This window comes from Molossus molossus, unplaced genomic scaffold (assembly GCF_014108415.1).
Source record: "Molossus molossus isolate mMolMol1 unplaced genomic scaffold, mMolMol1.p scaffold_m16_p_1, whole genome shotgun sequence".
In the NCBI taxonomy this organism is placed as follows: Eukaryota; Metazoa; Chordata; class Mammalia; order Chiroptera; family Molossidae; genus Molossus; species Molossus molossus.
The window spans coordinates 27,331,340-27,353,668 of NW_023425344.1; the positions used below are offsets into that span (position 1 = coordinate 27,331,340).

General features: G+C 45.9%; 1 protein-coding gene across 3 annotated transcripts in view; it reads left to right on the forward strand.

Moving 5' to 3' along the window:
- The window catches only part of TBC1D1 (TBC1 domain family member 1), a 224,504-nt gene that overhangs the window by 195,795 nt on the left and 6,380 nt on the right, over positions 1-22,329 (forward strand). For all 3 annotated transcript variants that reach the window (XM_036263997.1, XM_036263982.1, XM_036263989.1), the window contains 3 exons: positions 1,642-1,886; positions 4,014-4,173; positions 16,526-16,695. In XM_036263997.1, coding sequence (XP_036119890.1) covers positions 1,642-1,886; positions 4,014-4,173; positions 16,526-16,695 — 575 coding nt within the window. The remainder of the gene's footprint in view (positions 1-1,641; positions 1,887-4,013; positions 4,174-16,525; positions 16,696-22,329) is intronic.

Sequence of the window (22,329 nt, forward strand, 5' to 3'; positions counted from 1 at the left end):
CATGGGCGTGCTGTCCGTGCGAAGCTGCGTGGCTGTTGAGCACTGAGATGCGCTGGTCAAAACAGAGATGGGCTGTCAGCGAAGAACACACTGGGTGTCAAAGGCTTAGTGTGAAAGGAAAATGCAAAATGTCTCAGTGATTTGTATATTGATTCCATGTTGAAAATGACAATATGTTTGTTGTATGTGTTGGGTTAAACAGGATGTCTCATTAAAATTAATTTCACTGGTTACTTTTTCATGTGGCCGCTAGAAAATGTGAATGCTGTAAGTGGCTTGCATTGCAGGTAGTTGCAGTGCTGCTCTGGACTGGGGAGATGTAGGCGTACCTGCACCCTCGCACACTTGGCAGCCCTGCCTGCAGCCTGGAGGGGTTCACAGTTCCTGGGCGAACCCTGGAGTAGAGGGTGCAGCTGGGAGGGTGGGGGAGGGGGTGCGTGTGCACAGCTCCACTAGGGAGCTGTGATTGCTCTCCCAGTGGGATGACACGTAAGAGGTGTGTTGGGGAACATTTGTTGGGAGAAGAGGTAGATCAGGCAAGAAATGAATAGAGGACAAGAAATCAGGAAGGTAGTTAGGGGACTGTTGCCAGACTCTTAAGTTCAGATAAACCGCTCTGGATTGACAGATGCTTTCTCACGAAGCTGAGGAAGAACAGGAGTGTGTCCCCTTCCTTTTGCTGGGCCGAACAACTAAGCCCAGCAGTGAGCTTGCGGCCTAGATGCGCCTCCTGCCTGTGCTGACCAGACGAGGCCTGATGCTCTCCTGGCCCACTGGGCCCTGGCCGAGCCTGCTTCTCTGCCCCCTGGGGGCGCACTTCCCCGTCGTGGGTCACATTCCAGGAGAGGGCCAAGAGGGTTTGGCAGGGACCAGCCTCAAGAGCCTCCTGGACAAAAGAAGTCTTTAAACCTTTTCTGAATACCAGCGTTTTGTGTAAATAATCAGGATGTCGAGAACTTCTTTTTTTAACCTCTTTCCAGAAGGAAGGTAACTGTTCTATGTAAAAGAAAACACCTCCCGCTCCTCAGTGCATTTCAGCGTGCGGCCCGTGGTTTAAAAGCACGGAAAGAATGCGTGTGGCGGGGGCATTTGCAGGCCCAGTGCGGGCAGCCTGAGGGAGGCCGGCGGGCTGGCTGCGGCCGGGCCTTTGCCGCCTTCACAGGATGCCGATGCTGGGCAGGGCGCTCCTGAAGAAGCACAGCCAGCCCTGGCCAGTTCGGCTCAGCGGCTAGAGCGTCGGCCCTCGGACCAAAGAGTCCCGGGTTCGATTCTGGCCAAGGACACGTGCTGCAGTTTGTCCCCAGGCCCGGTTGGGGTGGTGCAGGGTATCCTCAGGTGTCGATTAAAAAAAAATTCTTTTTAAAGAACCACAGCTGTCTGCTCCTCTGTTTAGAGGACCAACTGTTGTCTTTTTGTTTCAGATCGAAATCCAGGTACCTGTAGGACCTAGGGTGGTTCTCGTTTCTTTCGCCTCGCAACAGCATGACCACTCGCCGAGGTGTTAATTACAAACATTGTTCCGAGAACAGATGTCCTTGATCACGGAGCTGACTAGGCCATCCAGCTTCTGCAGACCGTTACTTGAACCTGAAGCCCATTGGGTTTCTTCGGAATTACAGCTGCTGTGTCTTGTCTTCCCAGGGCGGACCTTTCCAACACACCCGTACTTCTCGGCCCAGCTCGGAGCGGGGCAGCTGTCGCTGTACAACATCCTCAAGGCCTACTCGCTCCTGGACCAGGAGGTGGGGTACTGCCAAGGCCTCAGCTTCGTGGCAGGCATTTTGCTGCTTCACATGGGAGAGGAGGAGGCGTTCCACATGCTCAAGTTTCTGATGTTTGACAGGGGCCTGCGGAAACAGTACCGGCCGGACATGATTATTTTACAGGTAGAACCTTCCTTATGTCTCCGATGGAGACAAAAAACACAATGTTTATGATTCCTTTCTGGGTCCAGCTAAGGAGCCTTTGCTTGCTTGCTTGCTTTCCTTCTTTTTTTTTAAATTTTACTTTTTAATTACAGTTTATATTCAATATTAGTTTGTATTAGTTTCAGGTGTTCATCATAGCGGTTAGAGATGTATATACTTGACCACGTGTTCACCCAATGTTTCCAGTACCCACCTGGCACCACACACAGTTATCACACTGTTTTTGACTGTTCCTGCACTGAGGAGCGTCCCACCATCAATCAGCAGGGTCACAGCGGCCTTCGCCGAGCTCGGACTGCTGGGCATGACACCAAGTGTTCCGCAGGCACTCATCTTGCGGCTGTTTCTGGGCGGGCAAACGAGGCTCAGAAGGGCTGCAGAATTGGACCAGGTCACACAGCCTGCCTGTCTGAGTCCAGGACCTTCCCTCTTATTCCTCATCAAAGCATCTTCAGATGGTCTAATTCCGACCTCCCACTGTGTTGGCTACTTCCTGTGCCAGGGACCCCACCACCCCGACCCCTTCTCATCCAGGCTCAGCTCAAATATCGCATCCCGGGAGACGCTCTTCCTGACCACCGCGTCCCCTCACGTCCACCCCAGGCACACTGTATCACACTGTCCTGTCTCATTTCTTCTGCATCGCACTCTCGCTGCCTGAAATGACCTTATTCACTCATCTGTTTATTTTCTGACTCTCCTTGGACAATATCATGAAAAGGGAGGGATCATGCCTATCTTGGAGCTGCGTCCGTAGTTTCTAGAGCAACAGTCCCTGGAATGAAGTAGACACCCAGTCAGTAGTTGTTGAATGAGTGAGTGACAGGAGGGAGAGCCTATCAAAAGAAGAGCAGACAGCAGTGTGTTTCAAGTGCCAAGTGCCGATACTGCCACCTTGGAAGTAGGAGGACACTGGGTCCTGTTGGGGAATCTTCCTAAATTTTGGAGCACGTGTTTATGTGTTCACTTATCAAGGAACTACTGTGGTTTCAGGTCCCCGGAAAGTATCCTTGGAAAGGATACATCAGCTCTAAGACTCTCAGAACAGCAGATTGTATGGTCGAACACCCAGTTCCCCTCCATTTGTGAATATGCGCCCCAGGGATGTCAATCTCATCAAAGGAAACCATTCCACTCCCTGGAAGAGTTGGGCCCACATAACACTTTCCGCACAGTCGGGTCCCTCCTGCGTTCCCTCTGTAAGGCTTGACGTAGATAGCTGTACCTGCCGTCCGAGGGCAGCGTTCTCACGCTTTGGGCTTGTGACCCTGGTGACTAGATTCTTTTAAACACAAAAAAGAAAAAGCTACAGTTGGTACTTAAGAGTGTTGTCTCAGCCCTGCAAACACCTTTTTCCAGTTTGGACAGTACACAGCCAGCTTGTCGTGTCTCGGTGGGGAGCTAACCCTTTCTGGGTCATCGTTCCTTTGGGCTCGGGCCACCGACTTCTGGACTCTGGGCTGAGCCAGGGACTCATTGTGGGGCTTCCTGCCAGGACCTGTCACACTCTGGAGAGAGAAGCCTAAGTTCAACTTTAGTTGGAAAAGTGTTTTCTTCGTCTTGAGATAAACACTTCTTATTTGAACTTGCCCAGGATCTACTTCGTGTGTTATAAACCTACAGAAATCCCACTTAGCTTGCTCTTGAGCGGTTTGGGGGTCCAGGGGGAACCTACCGACTGAACAGATACAACAGAATCCTCCCACGGAACCATCATGCACACTCACTTGACCTTAGCATTTATTTCGGATTCCCCGGGGCTTGAGTTTGCTAGGAATGTGCATTTGTAACAGAATTTATGAAGTGTTTCCACAAGATGGAAGTTTAGATTCTCTCAGCCAAGGGCACGAGGGGACAGTAAGAAGAAAGGAAGTGGACGGAGACCCAACATTAGTGTCCTGGGCCTGCACTAGCCAGGGCCTTGCATTCTGCAGACACCAGGAAGCTCTTGTTGGAGAAATGGGAAGCTGAGGTCAAAAGACATCTGAGCCAAATAGACTGTTTCAGATTCTAGGCACCCCTCTGCCCTGTGAGCGGGGCGAGCCGCTGCACACGCGTAGTGAGTGCTGACCGTGTTCCCTGCAGATCCAGATGTACCAGCTCTCACGGCTGCTCCATGACTACCACCGAGACCTGTACAACCACCTGGAGGAGCACGAGATCGGCCCCAGCCTCTACGCCGCCCCCTGGTTCCTCACCGTGTTTGCCTCGCAGTTCCCCCTGGGATTCGTGGCCAGGGTCTTCGGTAAGTGGGTGTAAATGTGAGCCAGACCAGCACCCTCGTGTTGGAGAAGAACCATGTGTTGTCACTCTACGGTGAGTCATCTTATTTTTCCACCTGCGTCTTCTGTAAGAACAGGGTGTGGTCTGACACTCCCAAGTGTAGTCAGGGTTGGGTTTTGTGAAATTTCAGGACCTTAACTCCTGATGCTCATTGGTCTTTTCTACGTGCCTTCATCTGGTGAGATCAGCCGATTCCCTCGCCACCAGGTCTCCCTGCAGCTGACATCTTAAACACCCAGCCAGGGAGCCCGGCCTGTGTTCCAGGAGACGTTTCTCATGAATCATCTTCCTTAGTCTCCCTGGCCTGCGGCGCTGTTTACTGCTCACTCCTCAGACCCTTCGGCCAATGCCTTCTGAGCTGCTGTTCTTTCTAGATTCTCTGCATCTCCTCCTCGCCTTTCTCTTCCCCTGCCCCCAGCTCTTCATTTTCTCTGCCGTAAAGCTCTTGGAGACCCCTCTGTGTCGACGATTTACTGTTCCATCCTCACCTGTCCCCTGCCTCGTCTTCCCAAATGTCACTGCCACTTCTGGGCCCTACTGTAACCGTAGGTTGTTCACACTTCAAACCATCTCCCTTTTAAAAAAATTTTTTTTCTTTATTGATTTTAGAGAGAGAGGAAGGGAGAGGGAGGAAGAGGTGGAAACATCGATGAGAGAGAACATCAATTGTCTGCCTCCTGAATGTCCCCCTACTGGGGATTTGGCCCACAACCTGGGCATGTACCCTGACCGGGAATTGAACCAGTGACCTCTTGGTGCCTGGGTCGATGCTCAACCACTGGGCCACACCAGCCGGGTTCATCTCCCATTTTCTTGATTTATTTTTCAAGAAGATTATCTCTGTCAAAGTAAAATAGGTAGTCAATGCACAGTCTCAAAACTGCCTTGTCTATTATACAGCAATACAAAATTAAAAATAACGTCCAGCCGATGTGGCTCAGTGGTTGAGCGTTGACCCATGCACCAAGAGGTTGCTGGTTCGATTCCCAGTCAGGGCACATGCCCAGGTTGTGGGCCTGATCCCCGTGGGGGCATGCAGGAGGCGACCCATAGAGGTTCTCTCTCATCGGTATTTCTACCTCTCCTTCTCAATTTCTCTCTCTAAAATCAATTACAACTAAAATAAAATAAAAATAATTTTAAAACTGTCTTACTTGGCAAGGATAGCCAGCCACATACTCTGGGATCCCAGGAGCCAAGTGAAGTGCTGTGAGCACACTCAGTTCTTGTATAGTGTGCCTTTCCTACTTCAGAATGTAATAATAATTTTGGCAACTCAAGTTCTTCTTGTTTTATGTTATTTATGGTGGAAAGGGAGGTTATTAAAAAATAGATGGTCTTCCCAACACCAAGTGATTTTAAAGTGTCACTTATGTTCAGTCACTTGATAACTTCAAGACCTGTAATTTTACCATCCTCTTTATTTTTTCTTAATTAATTAATTTTTGTTACAGATGTTTCTCTCCCCCCCCCCCACTGATTCCCCCCTCACCCCCCCTCGCCCTCTCCCCAGCTTTGTTGTCCATGTCCATTGTTCATGCACACATGCATATAAGTTATGTGGTTTATCTCTTCCCCCCACCCCCTCTCCTGGGGATAGTCAGTCTGTACCCTACTTCCATGTCTCTGGGTCTACCCTATTCCTCAGACTATGATCATTATATTCCACAAATAAGTGAGATTATGTGGTATTTGTTTTTTTCTGCTTGGCTTGTTTCACTTAGAATAATACCTTCCAGTTCCCTCCATGACATCTCAAAGGATAAGAGATCTTTCTATCTTACAGCTGCATAGTACTCCATTGTGTATATGTACCACTGCTTTTTTATCCATTCGTCTACTGATGGACACTTGGGCTGTTTCCAGATCTTAGCTATTGGAAATAGTGCTGCTACAAACATGGGGGTACATATATTCTTTCTGGTTGGTGTTTCAGGCTTCTTAGGGTATATTTTTAGAAGTGGGATCACTGGGTCAAATGGAAGTTCAATTTTTAATTTTTTGAGGTAACACCATATTGTTTTCCATAGTGGCTGTGCACCAGTCTGCATTCCTACCAGCAGTGTACTAGAGTCCCCTTTTCTCCACACCCTCGCCAACACTTGTTGTTTGATGATTTGTTGATGGCGGCCATTCTGACAGGTGTGAGCTGATAGCTCATTGTTGTTTTAATTTGTATCTCTCTGATGATTAGTGATGTTGAGCATTTCTTCATATGTCTCTTGGCCGTTTGTATATCCTGTTTGGAGAGGTATCTATTTAGTTCCTCTGCCCATTTTTAAATTGGGTTCTTTGTCTTCCTTTTGTTGAGTTGTATGAGCACTCTATATATGTTGAAAATTAACCCCTTATGTGATATATCATTGGTAATTATGCTCTCCCATACAGTGGGTAGCCTTTCCATTTTGGTGGTTGTTTCTTTTGCTGTGCAGAAGCTTTTTAGTTTGATGTAGTCCCATGTGTTCATTTTCTCCTTTGTTTCTATTGCCTTAGGTGATGTATCAGTGAAAATTCTGCTGTGTATGATGTCTGAAATTTTGTTGCCTACAGTCTCTTCTAGGATTTTTATGGATTCATGAGTCACATTTAAGTCTTTTATCCATTTTGAGTGTATTCTTGTGTAGGGTGTAAGTTGTGGTCTAGTTTCATTTTTTTTCCATGTAGCTGTCTAATTTTTCCAACACCATTTATTAAAGAGGCTCTCTTTATTCCATTCTCTGCTCTTGCCACCTTTGTCAAATATTAATTGAGCATATTGCCATGTGTCCATTTCTGGGTTCTCTGTTCTGTTCCACTGGTCTATATGCCTGTTCTTGTGCCAGTACCAGGATGTTTTGATTATAGTGGCTTTGTAGTATAACCCGAAATCTGATAATGTGATCCCTCCAACTTTGTTCTTTTTCAAGATTGCTGTGGCTATTTGAGGTCTTTTTTGGTTCCCTAAGAACTTTTGAAATATTTATTCTAGTTCTGTGAAATGTGTTGTTGGTATTTTGATGGGGATTGCATTGAATCTATAGATTGCTTTGGGTAGTATGGATATTTTAATGATGTTAATTCTTCTAATCCATGAACAAGGTATGTGCTTCTACTTTTTTATATCTTCTTCTATTTCTTTTTCCAATGACCTGTAGTTTTCTGCAAATAGGTCTTTTATTTCTTTGGTTAAGTTTATTCCTAGTTATCTTAATTTTTTGCCGCAGTGGTAAATGGGATTGTTTTCTTAGTTTCTCTTTCTGTGAGTTCATCATTGGTGTATAAGAATGCCATTGATTTCTTGACATTAATTTTGTATCCTGCTACTTTGCCAAATTCATTTATTAAGTCTAGTAAATTTTTGATGGAGTCTTTGGGGTTTTCTACGTATAGTATCATGTCATCTGCGAATAATGACAGTTTCACTTCCTCCTTTCCAATTTGGATCCCTTTTATTTTTTCTTCCTGTCTGATTGCTATGGCTAAGACTTCCAGTACTATGTTAAATAAGAGTGGCGAAAGTGGGCAACCCTGTCTTGTTCCTGTTCTTAAGGGAAATGCTTTTAGTTTCTGCCCATTGAGTATGATGTTGGCTGAAGGTCTTTCATATAAGGCCTTTATTGTGTCTACATATGATCCCTCTATGCCCACACTGCTGCACGTTTTTATCAGAAATGGATGCTGGATTTTGTTAAAGGCTTTTTTAGCATCTATTGATAAGATCATGTGGTTTTTATTCTTCATTTTGTTTATGTGGTGTATCACATTTATTGATTTGCGAATATTGTACCAGCCTTGCATCCCTGGGATGAATCCCACTTGTTCATGGTGAATAATTTTTTTGATGTGTTGCTGGATCCAATTTGCTAGTATTTTGTTCAGGATTTTGGCGTCTATGTTCATCAGGGATATTGGCCTGTAGTTTTCTTCTTTGTAATGTCTTTTCCTGGTTTTGGAATTAGAATTATGCTGGCTTCATAAAACGAGTTTGGAAGTCTTCCTTCTTCTTGAATTTTTTGAAATAATTTGAGGAGAATGGGTGTTAGTTCTTTTTTGAATATTCGGTAAAACTCCCCCGTGAAGCCATCTGGGCCTGGGCTTTTGTTTGCTGGGAGGGTCTTGATTACATCTTCAGTTTCTTCTGTTGTTATTGGTCTGTTCAAGTTTTCTATCTCTTCCTGGTCCAGTATTGGGAGACTGTGTGTTTCTAGAAATTTGTCCATTTTGTTTAGATTGTCGAATTTGTTGCCATATAATTGTTCATAGTAGTTGTTAACGATCTTTTGTATTTCTGTGGTGTCAGTTGTTACTTCTCCTCTTTCATGTCTGATTTTGTGTACTTGGGTTCTCTCTCTTTGTTTCTTGGTGAGTCTAGCTAAGGGTCCATCAATCTTGTTTATCTTTTCGAAAAATCATCTCTTTGTTTCATTGATCCTTTGAATTGTGGTTTTTTTTTTTGGACTCTATGTCATTTATTTCTGCTCCAATATTTACTATTTCCTTCCTTCTACTTGCTCTAGGGTTTTCTTTTTGTTTGCTTTCTAGTTCTTTAAGTTGTGAGATTAGGTAGTCTATTAGAGATTTTTCTTGCTTCTTGAAGTAGGTCTATAGTGCTATGAACTTCCCTCTCAGAACTGCTTTCGCTGTATCCCATAGGTTTTCTGTTGTTGTGTGTTCATTTTCATTGGATTCCAGGAAGTTATTAATTTCTTCCTTGATCTCCTCACTGACACATTCGTTATTTCATAACATGCTATTTAGCTTCCATGTGTTCAAATTTTTTTGCATGTTCTTGTTGCAATTGATTTCTAGTTTCATGTCATTGTGATCTGAGAAGATATGATTTCAATCTTCTTGAACTTGTAGAGACTTAGTTTGTGTCCTAACATGTGGTCTATCTTTGAGAATGTCCCATGTGCACTTGAGAAGAATGTGAATTCTGTAGTTTTGGGGTGTAATTCTCTGTAGATATTAAATCCATTTGGTCTAGTGCTTCATTTAGAGTCTCTGTTTCCTTGCTAATATTTTTTGTCTAGAGGATCTATCCAGTGATGTCAGGGGGGTGTTAAAGTCCCCTGCTATGATTGTATTGCTGTCAGTTTCTCCTTTGAAGTTCTCCAGAAGATTTTTAACATATTTTGGTGCTCCTATATTGGGCGCATATATGTTTATCAAGGTTATATCTTCCTGTTGGATAGATCCTTTCAATATTATGTAGTGGCCCTCTTTGTCTCTAGTTATGGTCTTCATTTTGAAATCTATTTTATCAGATATGAGTATTGCTACCCCAGCTTTTTTTTCCCTTTCCATTTGCTTGGAAGATTTTTTTCCATCCCTTCACTTTCAACCTATATGAGTCTTTTGTTGTGAGGTGGGTCTCTTGTAAGCAACATATAGATGAGTCATGCTTTCTTATCCAATCAGCTACTCTGTGGCTTTTTATCGGAGCATTCAATCCATTTACATGTAAGGTGATTATTGATATGTATTTATTTATTGCCATTTTTGTTTAGTGTGGGTATATATTTTTTTTCTATTTCTCCTGCTAATTATAGCAGTCCTTTTGATATTTCTTGCAGTGCTGGTTTGGTGCTAGTGTATTCCTTTAACCTTTTTTTTTTTGTCTGAGAAGCTCTTTATTTGACCTTCTATTTTGAATGATAGCCTTGCTGGGTAGAGTAGTCTTGGATTCAGATCCTTGTTTTTCATGACCTTGATTACCTCATGCTGTTCCCTTCTGGCCTGTAGTGTTTTTGTTGAGAAGTCAGCTGATAGCCTTATGGAGTTTCCTTTGTAGGTAACCTGTTGCTTATCTCTTGTTGCTTTTAGGATTCTCTCTTTGTCTTTAATTTTTGTCATTTTGATTACTATGTGTCTTGGTGTGGGTCTGTTTGGGTTCTTCTTACTTGGGGCTCTCTGTGCTTCTTGAACTTGAATGCCTTCTTTCTTCACCAAATTAGGGAAGTTTTTGTCACTATTTCTTCAAATACATTCTCTAACCCTTGCTCATTTTCTTCTTCTTCAGGGACTCCTTTATTTGCTTTTTTTTTGGTGGGGGGGCGGTATGTGCCCCTACTGGGAACCCAACCTGGGACTCTCTGGTCTGCAGGCCAACGCTCCAACCACTGAGCCAAACCGGCCAGGGCCTACCATCCTTTTTACATTTGTTTGTAGAATTAGGGAGCGTCGAAAAGGGGATGTTCACAGACATTGAGAGAGTACTACGCTAGGCAGCTTTGTGTACCCATTTTCTATAAATCTAAACATTTGCTTTTTAACATCAGGGAGCGTTGAGTTGTAGTCTTTCCCCCCACCCCCACCCCGAGTACTAGATTTTTATTATTATTCATTCCCATCCAGAAGAACTGTGAAAGAAGTTCCCATTTGGCATTACTAAAAGAATCTACCTTCTTAAATCTTTGCTAACCCCCCTTTAGTACAATTACTTCCCCAGGTGGATTTTTCTTTTCTGTCCCTAAAAAAAATAAGCATCGAAGAAAATAGACACTCAAAATTCTCTTCCTGGTTAAACAAATTATTAGTGAGATTTCACAAAGGATTTATACCATAGTTTTTTTTAAAAAGAAAGATAACTACAAGCCTCAGAATTGTCTTTTGAGTTTACTAACCAAAGAGTCACAGAAACTGTAAAATCTCTAGCTGGAGGCTTCAGTCTTTCTTGCCCCAATAATCAGTGTATTTTACTTTTCTTACTCAGGAAATTCATAGAAAATCATTAGTCCCCCGTCCGTACCTTTTCTCCCCTCCTGATTCCTTACTGTATTTTTAAACAGGGTGATGGAGAGGAGTGGACAGTGCAAGGGCAAGGAGGGAGTGTCGTGAAAGGTTGGAAACAGCTTGAGCATCAAATTACCGGGTGCAGAGGGGACTGGACAGGAGGGCCAGTGCTGATGACCGTGGCCGCTGGCGCCAGAGCTGTGCCTGCAGATAGTCCAGGGCTCCGCGGCCATAACTCTCTAGGAAGAAGTCTTTCCTTAGGCTGCGTAAGTGGGTAAGAGGAATTGACAACAAACAAACAGGTTCTGCTTTGGAAGTGAGCATTTCGGAACTCTGTGAAGCCCATCCTTATGACTTCATAAATAAAGGCTGAACCAGTAACAGTGCCTATTTCTCACTATAGACTGTAGTCAGTGGTGGGTATTGGAGTTTCTTATACATTCCACATAAAGATGCCAGTGTCTGTAATTCCTGGATCTCACAGACCCCTGCTGTACTAAGTGAGTTCATGTCCTGCTGGCTAAGGGATCGGGGCTCCTTGAATTGTAGGCAGGAAGTGGGAATTCAAGGCAGCACTGTGTTGTGATGTCATTTTGCAAAGAAAACAGCTGGTTTGTTGTTTTTTGGGGTTTTTTTTGCATGATCCATCCTATCTATCAGTCCTTAAAAACAAACTGTTTTATTAGGAAAGACGGGTTTTAGAAAACTATTCTGAACTTTGTTTCGGTAACTTAAACCATGTTTGTTTAGCTATGTGATGGTGAATTGCTTTGTATTAAATCGCAGAGTCTACCCTTCAGACCCTGTAGTCCTTTTTGGTCTGAAGCCTGTTTCATTTTCAGTCTTTCGGCCTGGATAAACCCTGAAAACAATTGGACCTTTGTTAACTATCCACGATTTTATATGTAAGTAAAGGACCGTCAGCTTGAGTCAGCATAGCTACCGTGTCAATGATCAGGTGACCCGAATCAAGGACGTGCTCCTCAGACGGCAGCTGCCACGGCATGTGTGCCTTAGCCTGCGTCAGTAAGGTACCCGGTAGTCACACCTTTCTAAAAGTCAGCCCTTCCGGCTGGGTGTCACATCATGCAAAATCGCCTCCTGTATTTCCCCAGTTTGGGAGGGCAGGCTCCCGGAGAGGTGCTGGCTCAGTTCACCTCCTAATCATGTCTGCCTTTGGGGGAAAGGCCCAGGCTTGCTCCCAGTGGAAGAGGAGGCTGCTGAAGTTTTCTGTAGGATGTACTTCCAAGTAGATGAGCGAGGAGATGGAATGTAAAAACTGAGGGTTTGGCAGGAAACAGAAGTCACCTGTACTGCGGGGAAGGATTCAGAGAGGCTTTCGGACTAAAGTGGATGGGAAACGGGCGGGTTTGTCCAGCCAGGGAAGATGGCTCCTCAGCAACGTGATACCACGGTGATGAAGTGTGTTTGCAGATCTGTTTGGGCTCTCGTCATTTTTCGTTCCCGCCTACCTGCTCTGGGTCGGGTGTGGGGGTGTCTGTCACAGCTGGACGGCCACAGCCTCCCACGGGAAGTGAAGGAGAGCGGTTGCCCCTGACAGACAGGTGGCTGGAAAAGGGGTGCTGTGTCAGTTCGCTTACTGGCAGTGTGCTTGGCGGGCATCGCTCCCCCCACGAAGACTGCGCTTCTATATCACGGGGAGTTTCAAATAGAGTTCCCATACCCGTCATCACAACAGAGGACTGCCCACGTGTCTTCAGAGGAAAGTAGCTATTTGCGTTGTTCTCAGCAAATAATTTGCAGAGCGCCGGAGTCAGCTGAATTTAAGGTTCCCTGGACTTCCTGCCTGATACAGCCCTTTGCCTGTTTCTAGGTGTCTTGAGAAAGGAGAGGAGAAAGGAAGCCACCAGTGTGAGCTGGGCAGTCGGCCCTGGGCTGCTGGGTGGTCCAGCGGGTCACGTTCTTGCCTCGTGATTTCCCAGTGCGGGACATTCAGTCACTTTTCCAAGGAGATTATTGGTTTTGTTTTGTTTTTGTTTTTGTTTAAAAACAAAAACAAAACAAAAAAACAGTTTCAGAATGTAAATGTATAAGGGTTGGATGAGCAAAAATGAAAATAATTGGACTGGGGCAGTGGTTTATAGGTAACATTTTTCCTTGCCATTCTTTAAAAATTACTGAATTTTTTAAATTTCCAGAGGCAGACAGATGCAATCGTTGCTTACAGGATGTCGCTCTCGCCCCACCAGTGTAGATTTCGAAGCCTCTTCCTCCACGCAGAACTTGGAGGGCCGTTCCTTCCACACGACAGGCGCCTCCTTCCTCGTGCACCCCCGGGAACTGCCTACTGCGGCTCCCAGTCTGACAGAAGCCCCCGGGGCTGCGCTGCCCCAAGCTCACTAGTGCAGATGACCGGGGCTGGTCCACGGGAGGATGGGCACCTACTGGGGCCTCCAGGAGGGGAGATGGAGCAGCTGGCAGCGCACACTCCAGTGCACTGATGGAGTCAGCATGGCTTGTCAGTGTCTCTCAGAAGGTGGCTTTTCTCTCTCTAAAGCTAATTAACCCCTTCAAGGATCAGACCTATAACCTGGATCTCATTGACATCCTCGCCTTACCAGTGCACTGACCCACCCAGAAAAAAGGAACAGAGGGCCCTCGGTGCCCCGGCTGCAGTGTGGGGGAGGTCACAGTGGCATGGCCCGGCAGAGAGCCTTGGGGACCCGGCCCACAGCCGGCAGCCAGAGCTCTTGCCTCGCCCTCCTCTTCCCAGGCCCCCTCCCGGCTGGGGTTCTACCCATGTCTCTGTATTTACACCTTCTTTTCTTTTGCTCGGAGTAGAGCTTCTTCCCTGACTTCTTACCTAGCAAGTTTCTGTTGGTTCTCTAAGACTGCGTTTGGCCACCACCTTTCCCTGGACTTTTTCTCCCCTTTTGTTCTCAAATCAACCCGGCATAACTCTACCAAACCAGTGGTTGTTAGTGTTTCTGCAGTTTGTTCTTTGTTCGTGACTGATTCCCCAGTGCCTGGCACAGTGCCCGGCAGGTATTAGATGCCCAGTGAGTGCTTGTTAAATTAGAGAAACACCTCAGCAGATAAGAGTGCTCTTACGGTGTTGAAAGTAGCATTAGGAAAGAATATTTCTTTTTTTTAAATTTTTTTATCCTTACCTGAGGACATTTTTGCATTTATCTTTAAATAGAGAGGGAGGAAGAGAGCAAGAAACATCGATGTGAAAGAGACATGTGGAGTGGTTGCCACCCACACGACCCCAACCAGGGCTGGAGACAAACTGCAACTGAGGTACGTGCCCTTAGCGGGAACTGAACCCAGGTCTCTCTGGTCCATGGGCCGACACTCTAACTGCTGAGCCAAACTGACCAGGGCAGAATTTTTTTTTTATTATATTAAATACAGATCCTTAGACCCAATGAAATACACTTACCCAGAATTATATTTTATTTTGTTTTTTAAACATACCAATGAAGAGAGTTAAAAAACAACTCTCCACACTTCCTTTTGTTTTATCATGCAGTCCAGCAGAGTCTGAGTGCAGAATCACAGGAAGCACTCAACTAAGTAGATTTGTTATAAAAACCAAGACCCTTAAGGAATAAAACTTGGAAGACTCATTGTTAACCTTAACAGACCGTTAATATGGATTACATATTTGATTATGTTTGAAAGAAGATCCCCAATAATTATTTAATTGGCTTAGATACTAGTACTGTATCTAATTTTTAAAATTGAATTTATTGGGATGACATTGGTGAATGACATAATATATGTTTCAGGTATGCAGTTCTATAATATATCGACTATCTATTGTGTGCTCACCCACCCTCCCCAAGCAGTACTGTATCTCATTTCAAGGTACTTGTAGATATCCAGCTACAGTAAGTCATTGTTCTGGAAGTGCAGTCCATTCCCCAGGATCCCTGCCTAAAATATACTTATTCTGATAAATGCCATCAGTTTTTGTTCAGCTATAAATGTTCATATACTGGAAGGGAAGGCTTGGTGTTGAAACCCCAGAATCTTCAAATTGACTCTTTTGGGGGGTGGGGGAATGTCTCTTCTGTTTAAAAATACATCTTGGTTATAGTGGTATTTTAGATCTTTGATTTGCTGTAGTGGTGAATCACATGGGTAAACGCCGTCTGACACAGTGGACATGTCATGGGAAGATTCTCCCACAGCACCGCCTGATGCTCCCGCTGAGACTGGGCGTTCAGAGATCCGCCTCCACGCCAAGCTGAAGAGGGAGGCTGATGGAAACGTTCTGGTTCCCTGGGGCTGCCTGAAGCGCAGCAGCTGTGAAGTTGGTGGAAACTGGGGCCCCGAGCTCCGAGAGACAGGCTGACCTCAGCAGCAGCATCATCGCTTAGGGCCGTAGCCAACCTGACTCTCAGTGTGCTCAGGAGGTTAGGGCCCTCGTGAAGGTCAAGTGCATCTCCAGGGCTAACCTGCCAGTCGGCACCTAGGTTTGTCCTGTGTGCTGTCCACAAACCTCTCTGAGGCTCCTCCTTCCCTTATGCACAGAGGCCTCCAGCCTTTGCTTGCCTACGGCTTAGGCGTCATCCCACGAATCCGCCTAGAGAGGCGCAGTGCTGGGGGTTCTTCTCGCCTGCTTCCGTCTTCCTCGACTTGATGAAATTTCCAGATGCTTTGTCTCTTCCATCATCCTGCAGCCAAAGAGAGAAAGAGAAATATGGACAATTGCCTCTGGTTAGGTTTATGCTGTCATTTTTGAAATTATATCTTTTCTTATGTATACATTACTCCATCTGTCAGGTAACTTGCCTGAGTTTATTCACCAACAATTAGTGACTAGGGCTGTGCTTTGGCCCCGGACGCAGTGACTCTCTTTGAGCAGCGGCTGCTACTCTGTTGAGGGACAGGAGCCAGGGCTGGCCGCCCGCCCTCCTCTCACTGTGTACAGTCCCAGCGGAGGGGTTGCTAACGTAGGAAAAAATATGGTAAGAGCTAGGAAATTACTCTGGCAAAGTTCTTGGAAGTCCTCTGAGGAAGATGTTTTTCACTCCATTATTAAGCTAAAATTTAGTGTACTTGTATTTAACAATGTACTTTTGGAATTGAGTAGACATTTTATAGTTTTTAGAGATCTTTTTATTCAACCCCTTATTTCAAAATAGAGGAAACAGGCATTTTTTTTTAAACTTTATCTTATGCTGTATATTTATTTAAATGTTTACATATAAATGCTATATACCTGATGCTGTGTGTCTAAGGCATGTGTTATACCCATAAAAACATGTTTTAGTAACTCCTTTAAAATCTAGAGCATTCCTAGAAAAATTGATAAAAAGGTTTTTTGTTTTTTTTATTTAACTTTGAAGCATGGTTGAATTTAATATATTTTTGGAGCAAGAAAAAAGATTTGTCTAAACCTAGGACAAAATTTTAGCAGTATGTTTACCTCTCTCTCTTTTTTATTTTTGTCAGTATTGCCTTGACAACCCTATCTGAAATATCAGGCTCTCAAAAAGGAAATAAAACTTGCAGTTTGGGGTCATGCTTCCCTCTGCCCTGCTCCGTAATGTGTAGAAAAGGAAACAGAATGGCATTTCATCAGGAACTGGTCTGGTTTAACTTTCTGCATTTCTGTGTTTTCCCAGATATGATCTTTCTTCAGGGATCAGAGGTCATATTTAAAGTGGCTCTAAGTCTGTTGGGAAGCCATAAGCCCTTGATTCTGCAGCATGAAAACCTAGAAACCATAGTTGACTTTATAAAAAACACGCTACCCAACCTGGGCTTGGTGCAAATGGAAAAAACCATCAATCAGGTATGATTCATTCCTAACCTTTCAAGTGGCTTAAGCGCTCCTGGATATGTGGAAGCTTTATTATTATTATCATCATTATTATTATTGAGCAGGAACTACTTTCTACCACTTTGTGTCCTGGGCAGCATCTTGCGTGATGCCAGACATGTAGGAGTCGCATTGTAAACTGTGTCCAGTGATCAGATGCACATCTGAGTGTGCGTGTGTGTGAGTGTGATGGTGACATGCCACATGGAGACACCATGGCAGTCTTTAGGTGTGATACCAGCACAAATTGTCCATAGTTTCTTATCATTGAGAAACTTCACCTGTAGTCACTTGTTCTTCTAAAATACATACCTTTATTCAATAAAGGCTTTTGCAAAACAAGTATGTTGATTTTCTGCTGAAAATATTATTTTATAAAAACAGCTCATAGCAAAGTGGAGATAGAGCATGTATATTTTATATAAGTTTATTCTACAATGTGTGTGTGTGTATTTTAATAGGCTTCACCCCCACCTGTTGGTTACAGCACCTCTGGCTTCTGGGTACAGAAGAACCATTACTCTCTGGAATGTTAGGGGTGAAGGGTGAGTTGAGCCAGGAGTTACAACTGGCCACTTGTTCCGTGGTCTGCAGTAGGGGTGGGAGCATCTTGGACTGGTGAAGGAGACTCTCCCAGTGCTGACTGCTCACTGAAGGGCTGAGCGGAGGTGCCTGGAAGGGAATTCAGCAGTGGGCACTCTCGTAAGCCTAGACTTGACCTCACCTGCTCCAAATATAATGAAAACAGAGAGCAATTCAGTAAAAGAAAGTAGTGAAATAAGGCTTTCTGGAAAAAACCCTCGTTCTGAGGATTTCTGTTAGTCCGAGGGAGTCCGCGGTCCTGGTGGTGCACGCCCAGACGCGGGTTGTGAGGTCCTCTGCTGCCCCTTCTTGGGTGGCGAGCACAGAAGGAGCAAGACGGCCAGGGGAGGGGCCATGCCGAGCGCCACGTGGGCTGTCCGCACAGACACGCCTGAGCGAGCGGTTCCCTCTGCACGCCGCTTCATCACGGGCAGGCTCTGCCTCTCTGTCGTTTTTGTCCTTGGCATGTTTCTCTCTGTGGGAACAATGCTGGCTTGTCCAGGCCCTACTTTTGCCAGGTTCTGTGTGAATCTATAAATACACGTGATTTCACCGCATCACGACTGCACTCCTGAGAGGAGCGGTGGTTTTAACCCATGAGGAGCCCGGGCTCAGAGTGGATACGGACAGACCCGCAGTCACCTGCTGCGAAGTGGACAGGGAGCGTCTCCACTCGGGTCCTCCGGCCTCAAAGTGCTCTGGCAGCTGCTCCACACCCCCAAGGGCTCCGGGTGCCATTTCATAACAGAGTCTTCTGTCTTCTACCTGTATGTTAATACCCATTCTCCACCTTTGATGCGCTCATTTCTGGCCTGTGTGTGCGGTGACTCTTCAGAGCTTTCGTCGCACACACTCAACTCACGGCCGCTGGGGAAGCGCAGAGCCTCGGTCACTAGACCCACGGCTGCCCAGGAAGTGCCTTGACTTTGCTCCCTGACGGAGGCCTGCAGCCTCAGCTGACATTCAGCTTCCCTCCTGGATATTGAGCTCCAGGAAAAATCCCATTTTCCTCCCCTTTTCTGTAAAAGGCACTTATTGAGATTATCAGGTGCTCTGTAAATGTTGGAAGAGTGGACGTGGATACAACATGAGGAGAGAACAGTTTCGTGGGTGCACCTGGTTTGTTTCAGGCAGCTGCTTTGAATTTGGCGTTTGTTGGAACACTGACCCCTTGACAACCTGGAACGTGTGTTATAATCCCCATTTCAAAGCTGGGGAAGTGGGACGTGGAGAGAGGAACACGCCCCACACCCTGTGTAATGTAGCAGAGCCAGGAATGTAGCATGTCTCTCCAACACCAAAGCCCATCCTGTGCAGAAAATAAGCATGTAATCCAGTAATTCCCACTGTGGTGCAGGCTCCAGTGGTGCTTGTGTGAGCTCATGGGCCGGTCCGGTGGAGGGAGTGCTTGTGTTTGAGGATTGAAGGCGTATGTTTCAGCTGGGCCTAACAGATGCGCCAAAGTCCTGGCTGGGCAGATCATTGGGTTAGGGCGTCATCCTGCTACGCCAAGGCCAGGTTCGATCCCCAGTACGGGCACACAGAAGAATCAGCCAATAAATGCATAAATAAGTGGAGCAACAAATTGATGTTTCTCTCTCTCTCTCTCTCTCTCTCTCTCTCTCAAATCAATTAACAAATTGTTTTTAAAAATGAGCCCAGACAGGGCTGAGCACACATATTCTGTGGGCTCTGTTGGCCCTAAGCTCTCTGCCACAGCCACTCAAATCTGCCCTTTGGCACAAAGTGTGTGCAGGAGTGAAGTGACTGTTGCAGTAAAACTTTATCGACCGAAACATATAGTGGGACAGGTTCAGTCCATAGGCTGTATTTTGCTGACCCCTGACCCCAGCGCAGCAAAGGCAGGGGAGTGAGAGAGCAGAGAGAAATTCCAGATGCCTGACAGGTTCAGCTGCGAGTGTGTGTGTGTGTGTGTGTGTGTGTGAGTGATGGTTGGGGAGTAAAGAGTTGTGTAGGGAACACAAGAATGTGCATTTGTGGGCCCAGGTTTCTATTCTGCCAGGTGGCTCTTTCCCCTTTCCCTGCCATGCTTTCCACCTGGCGCACTGCCTCGCTGACTGCCCTGTGCCCTGTGCCCTCCAGAGGGGGCTCTAGTCTAGGCCTACTCAGAGATGAGCCCCACGGTGCTGTGTGCTTCCTCTCGGTCTTACACAGCCCCTGGGCTCGAACCTTGGCAGTCCACAGGGTAGAAGGGACTGTGTTCACTCACACAGTGGTCCTGCATGGATGGCCAGGCCTGGGTGTCGTCCGTGAGAGCCACGGCTCCGGTTCATGGGTGGTCAGGGCTGAGCGGCGGGGACACAGCCTGCATCCAGGATGGGACAAAAAGTAGCGGGGGAAGAGCTCTGGAACCGTGGAATTTGGAACCCTGGCTCAGTCAGCATGGAGGGGCTGGGGCAGCCACGGAGGGCAGGTCCAGACCTGAGAGCCCAGAGCAGAGGACAAGGTCTCTGAAGGCTCTGTGGAGCTCCTCCCTGTGACTTAAAGATCCCTGGTCCAAGAACAGGGGAAACCCTGGGAATGAACAGAAACTAAGATGAGGTTGGATCTGTATTCTTGTCACAGTGAGTGTCATCTACCTGAGTTCAGTGTAAGGAAGGAAAATAGTTGAGGGTGTAGCTGGGGAGACAGGGCAGAGATCCTATTTTCAGCATCCTTTGGGCTCTATTTAAAGTGTGGCACAGCCTGTCAGTGTATCAGGTAGGAACTTGTGAGAAATGCAGACTCTAGGGTCCCACCCAAGACCTGCTGAGTCAAAATCTGCCTGTTAACAAGATCCCTGGGGGACTCACAGCTGGGACCGTTTGGACAGCTCTGCTGTGGGCAACTTCACTGTGAACACACTAGGCAATTCTCTGTTCGAGCTGAGCCTGTAGGGTTGAAACCGGAATCTTGACAAGGTTCCTTTGTTCAGAAGGCTCGAGATCAGTGGCCAGGCGGCCTCTTCTGCCTTTGGGCGGAGCCCTCGCTGCTTGGGCAGTTGGCACTGCTGAAAATCAGTTCCCTTTTACAAGGCCAATCAGTGCCAGACCTAGAGGGTGTGGCAGGGTGGGAGGGATATTTTATTTTACCACTGACATTGTTTAGAATTGCTCGCATGTGGTGGTAATAAAAAGCAGACCAACTATTAGTGGGGTTTATTACTGTTTTTAAATTCACTACAGACACCACTCCCTTACTGCCCATACCTGCTCCACTCTCTGCCTTTGGTGTGCCTCTGAGACCGACAGACAGGGGACAGGGTCTGGGGGGGCGGCGTGGGAAATACGTGGCCAGTGGTGCAGACACCAGGGCTCACGGCTCATTACACAGTGTCCGCAGACTGCAGAGAGAAACTGGGAGTCTCCAACAGCACATGAGCCAAGAACACAGACAGTTCACTAAAGAGGAGGTCCGTCTAGTAAACAACATCTGGGGAAATATTTAGCTTCGTGTGTGATTTAAATGTAAATAACATAGAATGCTTTATTGACTAGATTAACCAAACGAAAATTTTTAATGCCAGTACACAATGCCAAGGGCATACTGTGTCTGGCACGTTCGTATCTTGCTAATGGCATTGTACATTGATCGTTCCCATTTGGGAAGCAATTTGGCAATATGTTCACAAAACAGTAAAATATTCATACCCTTTGACTTAGTAATCCTGTTTCTTGGAATGTATTCTTAGAAAATAATCTGAAATATGGGAAAAGCCATATGTGCAAGCATATTTAGAGTTGTCATTTATAACAATAAAAACATGTAAGTAACTGGACAGCCAGCACTTGATAGATTTGCCGATTTGGTAGAGATGAATGGATTGGCATGATTGTGATATGCCAAGTTGGTAGAGATGAATGGATCGGCTGGTTGTGATATGCCGAGTTGGTAGAGATGAATGGATCGGCTGGTTGTGATATGCCGAGTTGGTAGAGATGAATGGATTGGCTGGTTGTGATATACCGAGTTGGTAGAGATGAATGGATTGACATGGTTGTGATATGCCAAGTTGGTAAAGACGAATGGATCGGCTGGTTGTGATATGCCAAGTTGGTAGAGATGAATGGATTGGCTAGTTGTGATATGCCGAGTTGGTAGAGATGAATGGACTGACATGGTTGTGATATAGCAAGTTGGTAGAGATGAATGGATTGGCTAGTTGTGATATACCAAGTTGGTAGAGATGAATGGATCGGCTGGTTGTGATATGCCGAGTTGGTAGAGATGAATGGATTGGCTGGTTGTGATATACCGAGTTGGTAGAGATGAATGGATCGGCTGGTTGTGATATGCCGAGTTGGTAGAGACGAATGGATGGCTGGTTGTGATATGCCGAGTTGGTAGAGACGAATGGATTGGCTGGTTGTGATATGCCGAGTTGGTAGAGATGAATGGATTGGCTGGTTGTGATATGCCGTGTTGGTAGAGACGAATGGATTGGCTGGTTGTGATATGCCGAGTTGGTAGAGACGAATGGATTGGCTGGTTGTGATATGCCGAGTTGGTAGAGACGAATGGATAGGCTGGTTGTCATATGCCGAGTTGGTAGAGACGAATGGATTGGCTGGTTGTGATATGCCGAGTTGGTAGAGACGAATGGATTGGCTGGTTGTCATATGCCGAGTTGGTAGAGATGAATGGATTGGCTGGTTGTCATATGCCGAGTTGGTAGAGTACCATGAAGCCATTTATATTTATGGTTATGAAGAATATATAGCAACTTGAAAAAAGCATTGTTTGAGGATATCAGGGCTCTTTTTACCATCAACCACATGCTGCCATTGTTTGGGATAAATTCTGGAGCATCTCTGCAAAATCTGAGGGCCCTAAGTTTTTTGGGAGACAGGAGATAAGGGTGCAATGAAGCCGAGAGATTATGACCCAGGAGGGTTCCTAAGTATTATTGGAGACCTGGAAGGGTTTATAGCTTCAGGCACAGTTGGGAGCCATTAACCTGAGCAGATCATCAATCTGTATAAAAGGACAGAGGTTCTGTTCCCAAGTTTTCCAGGTTAGGAGCTC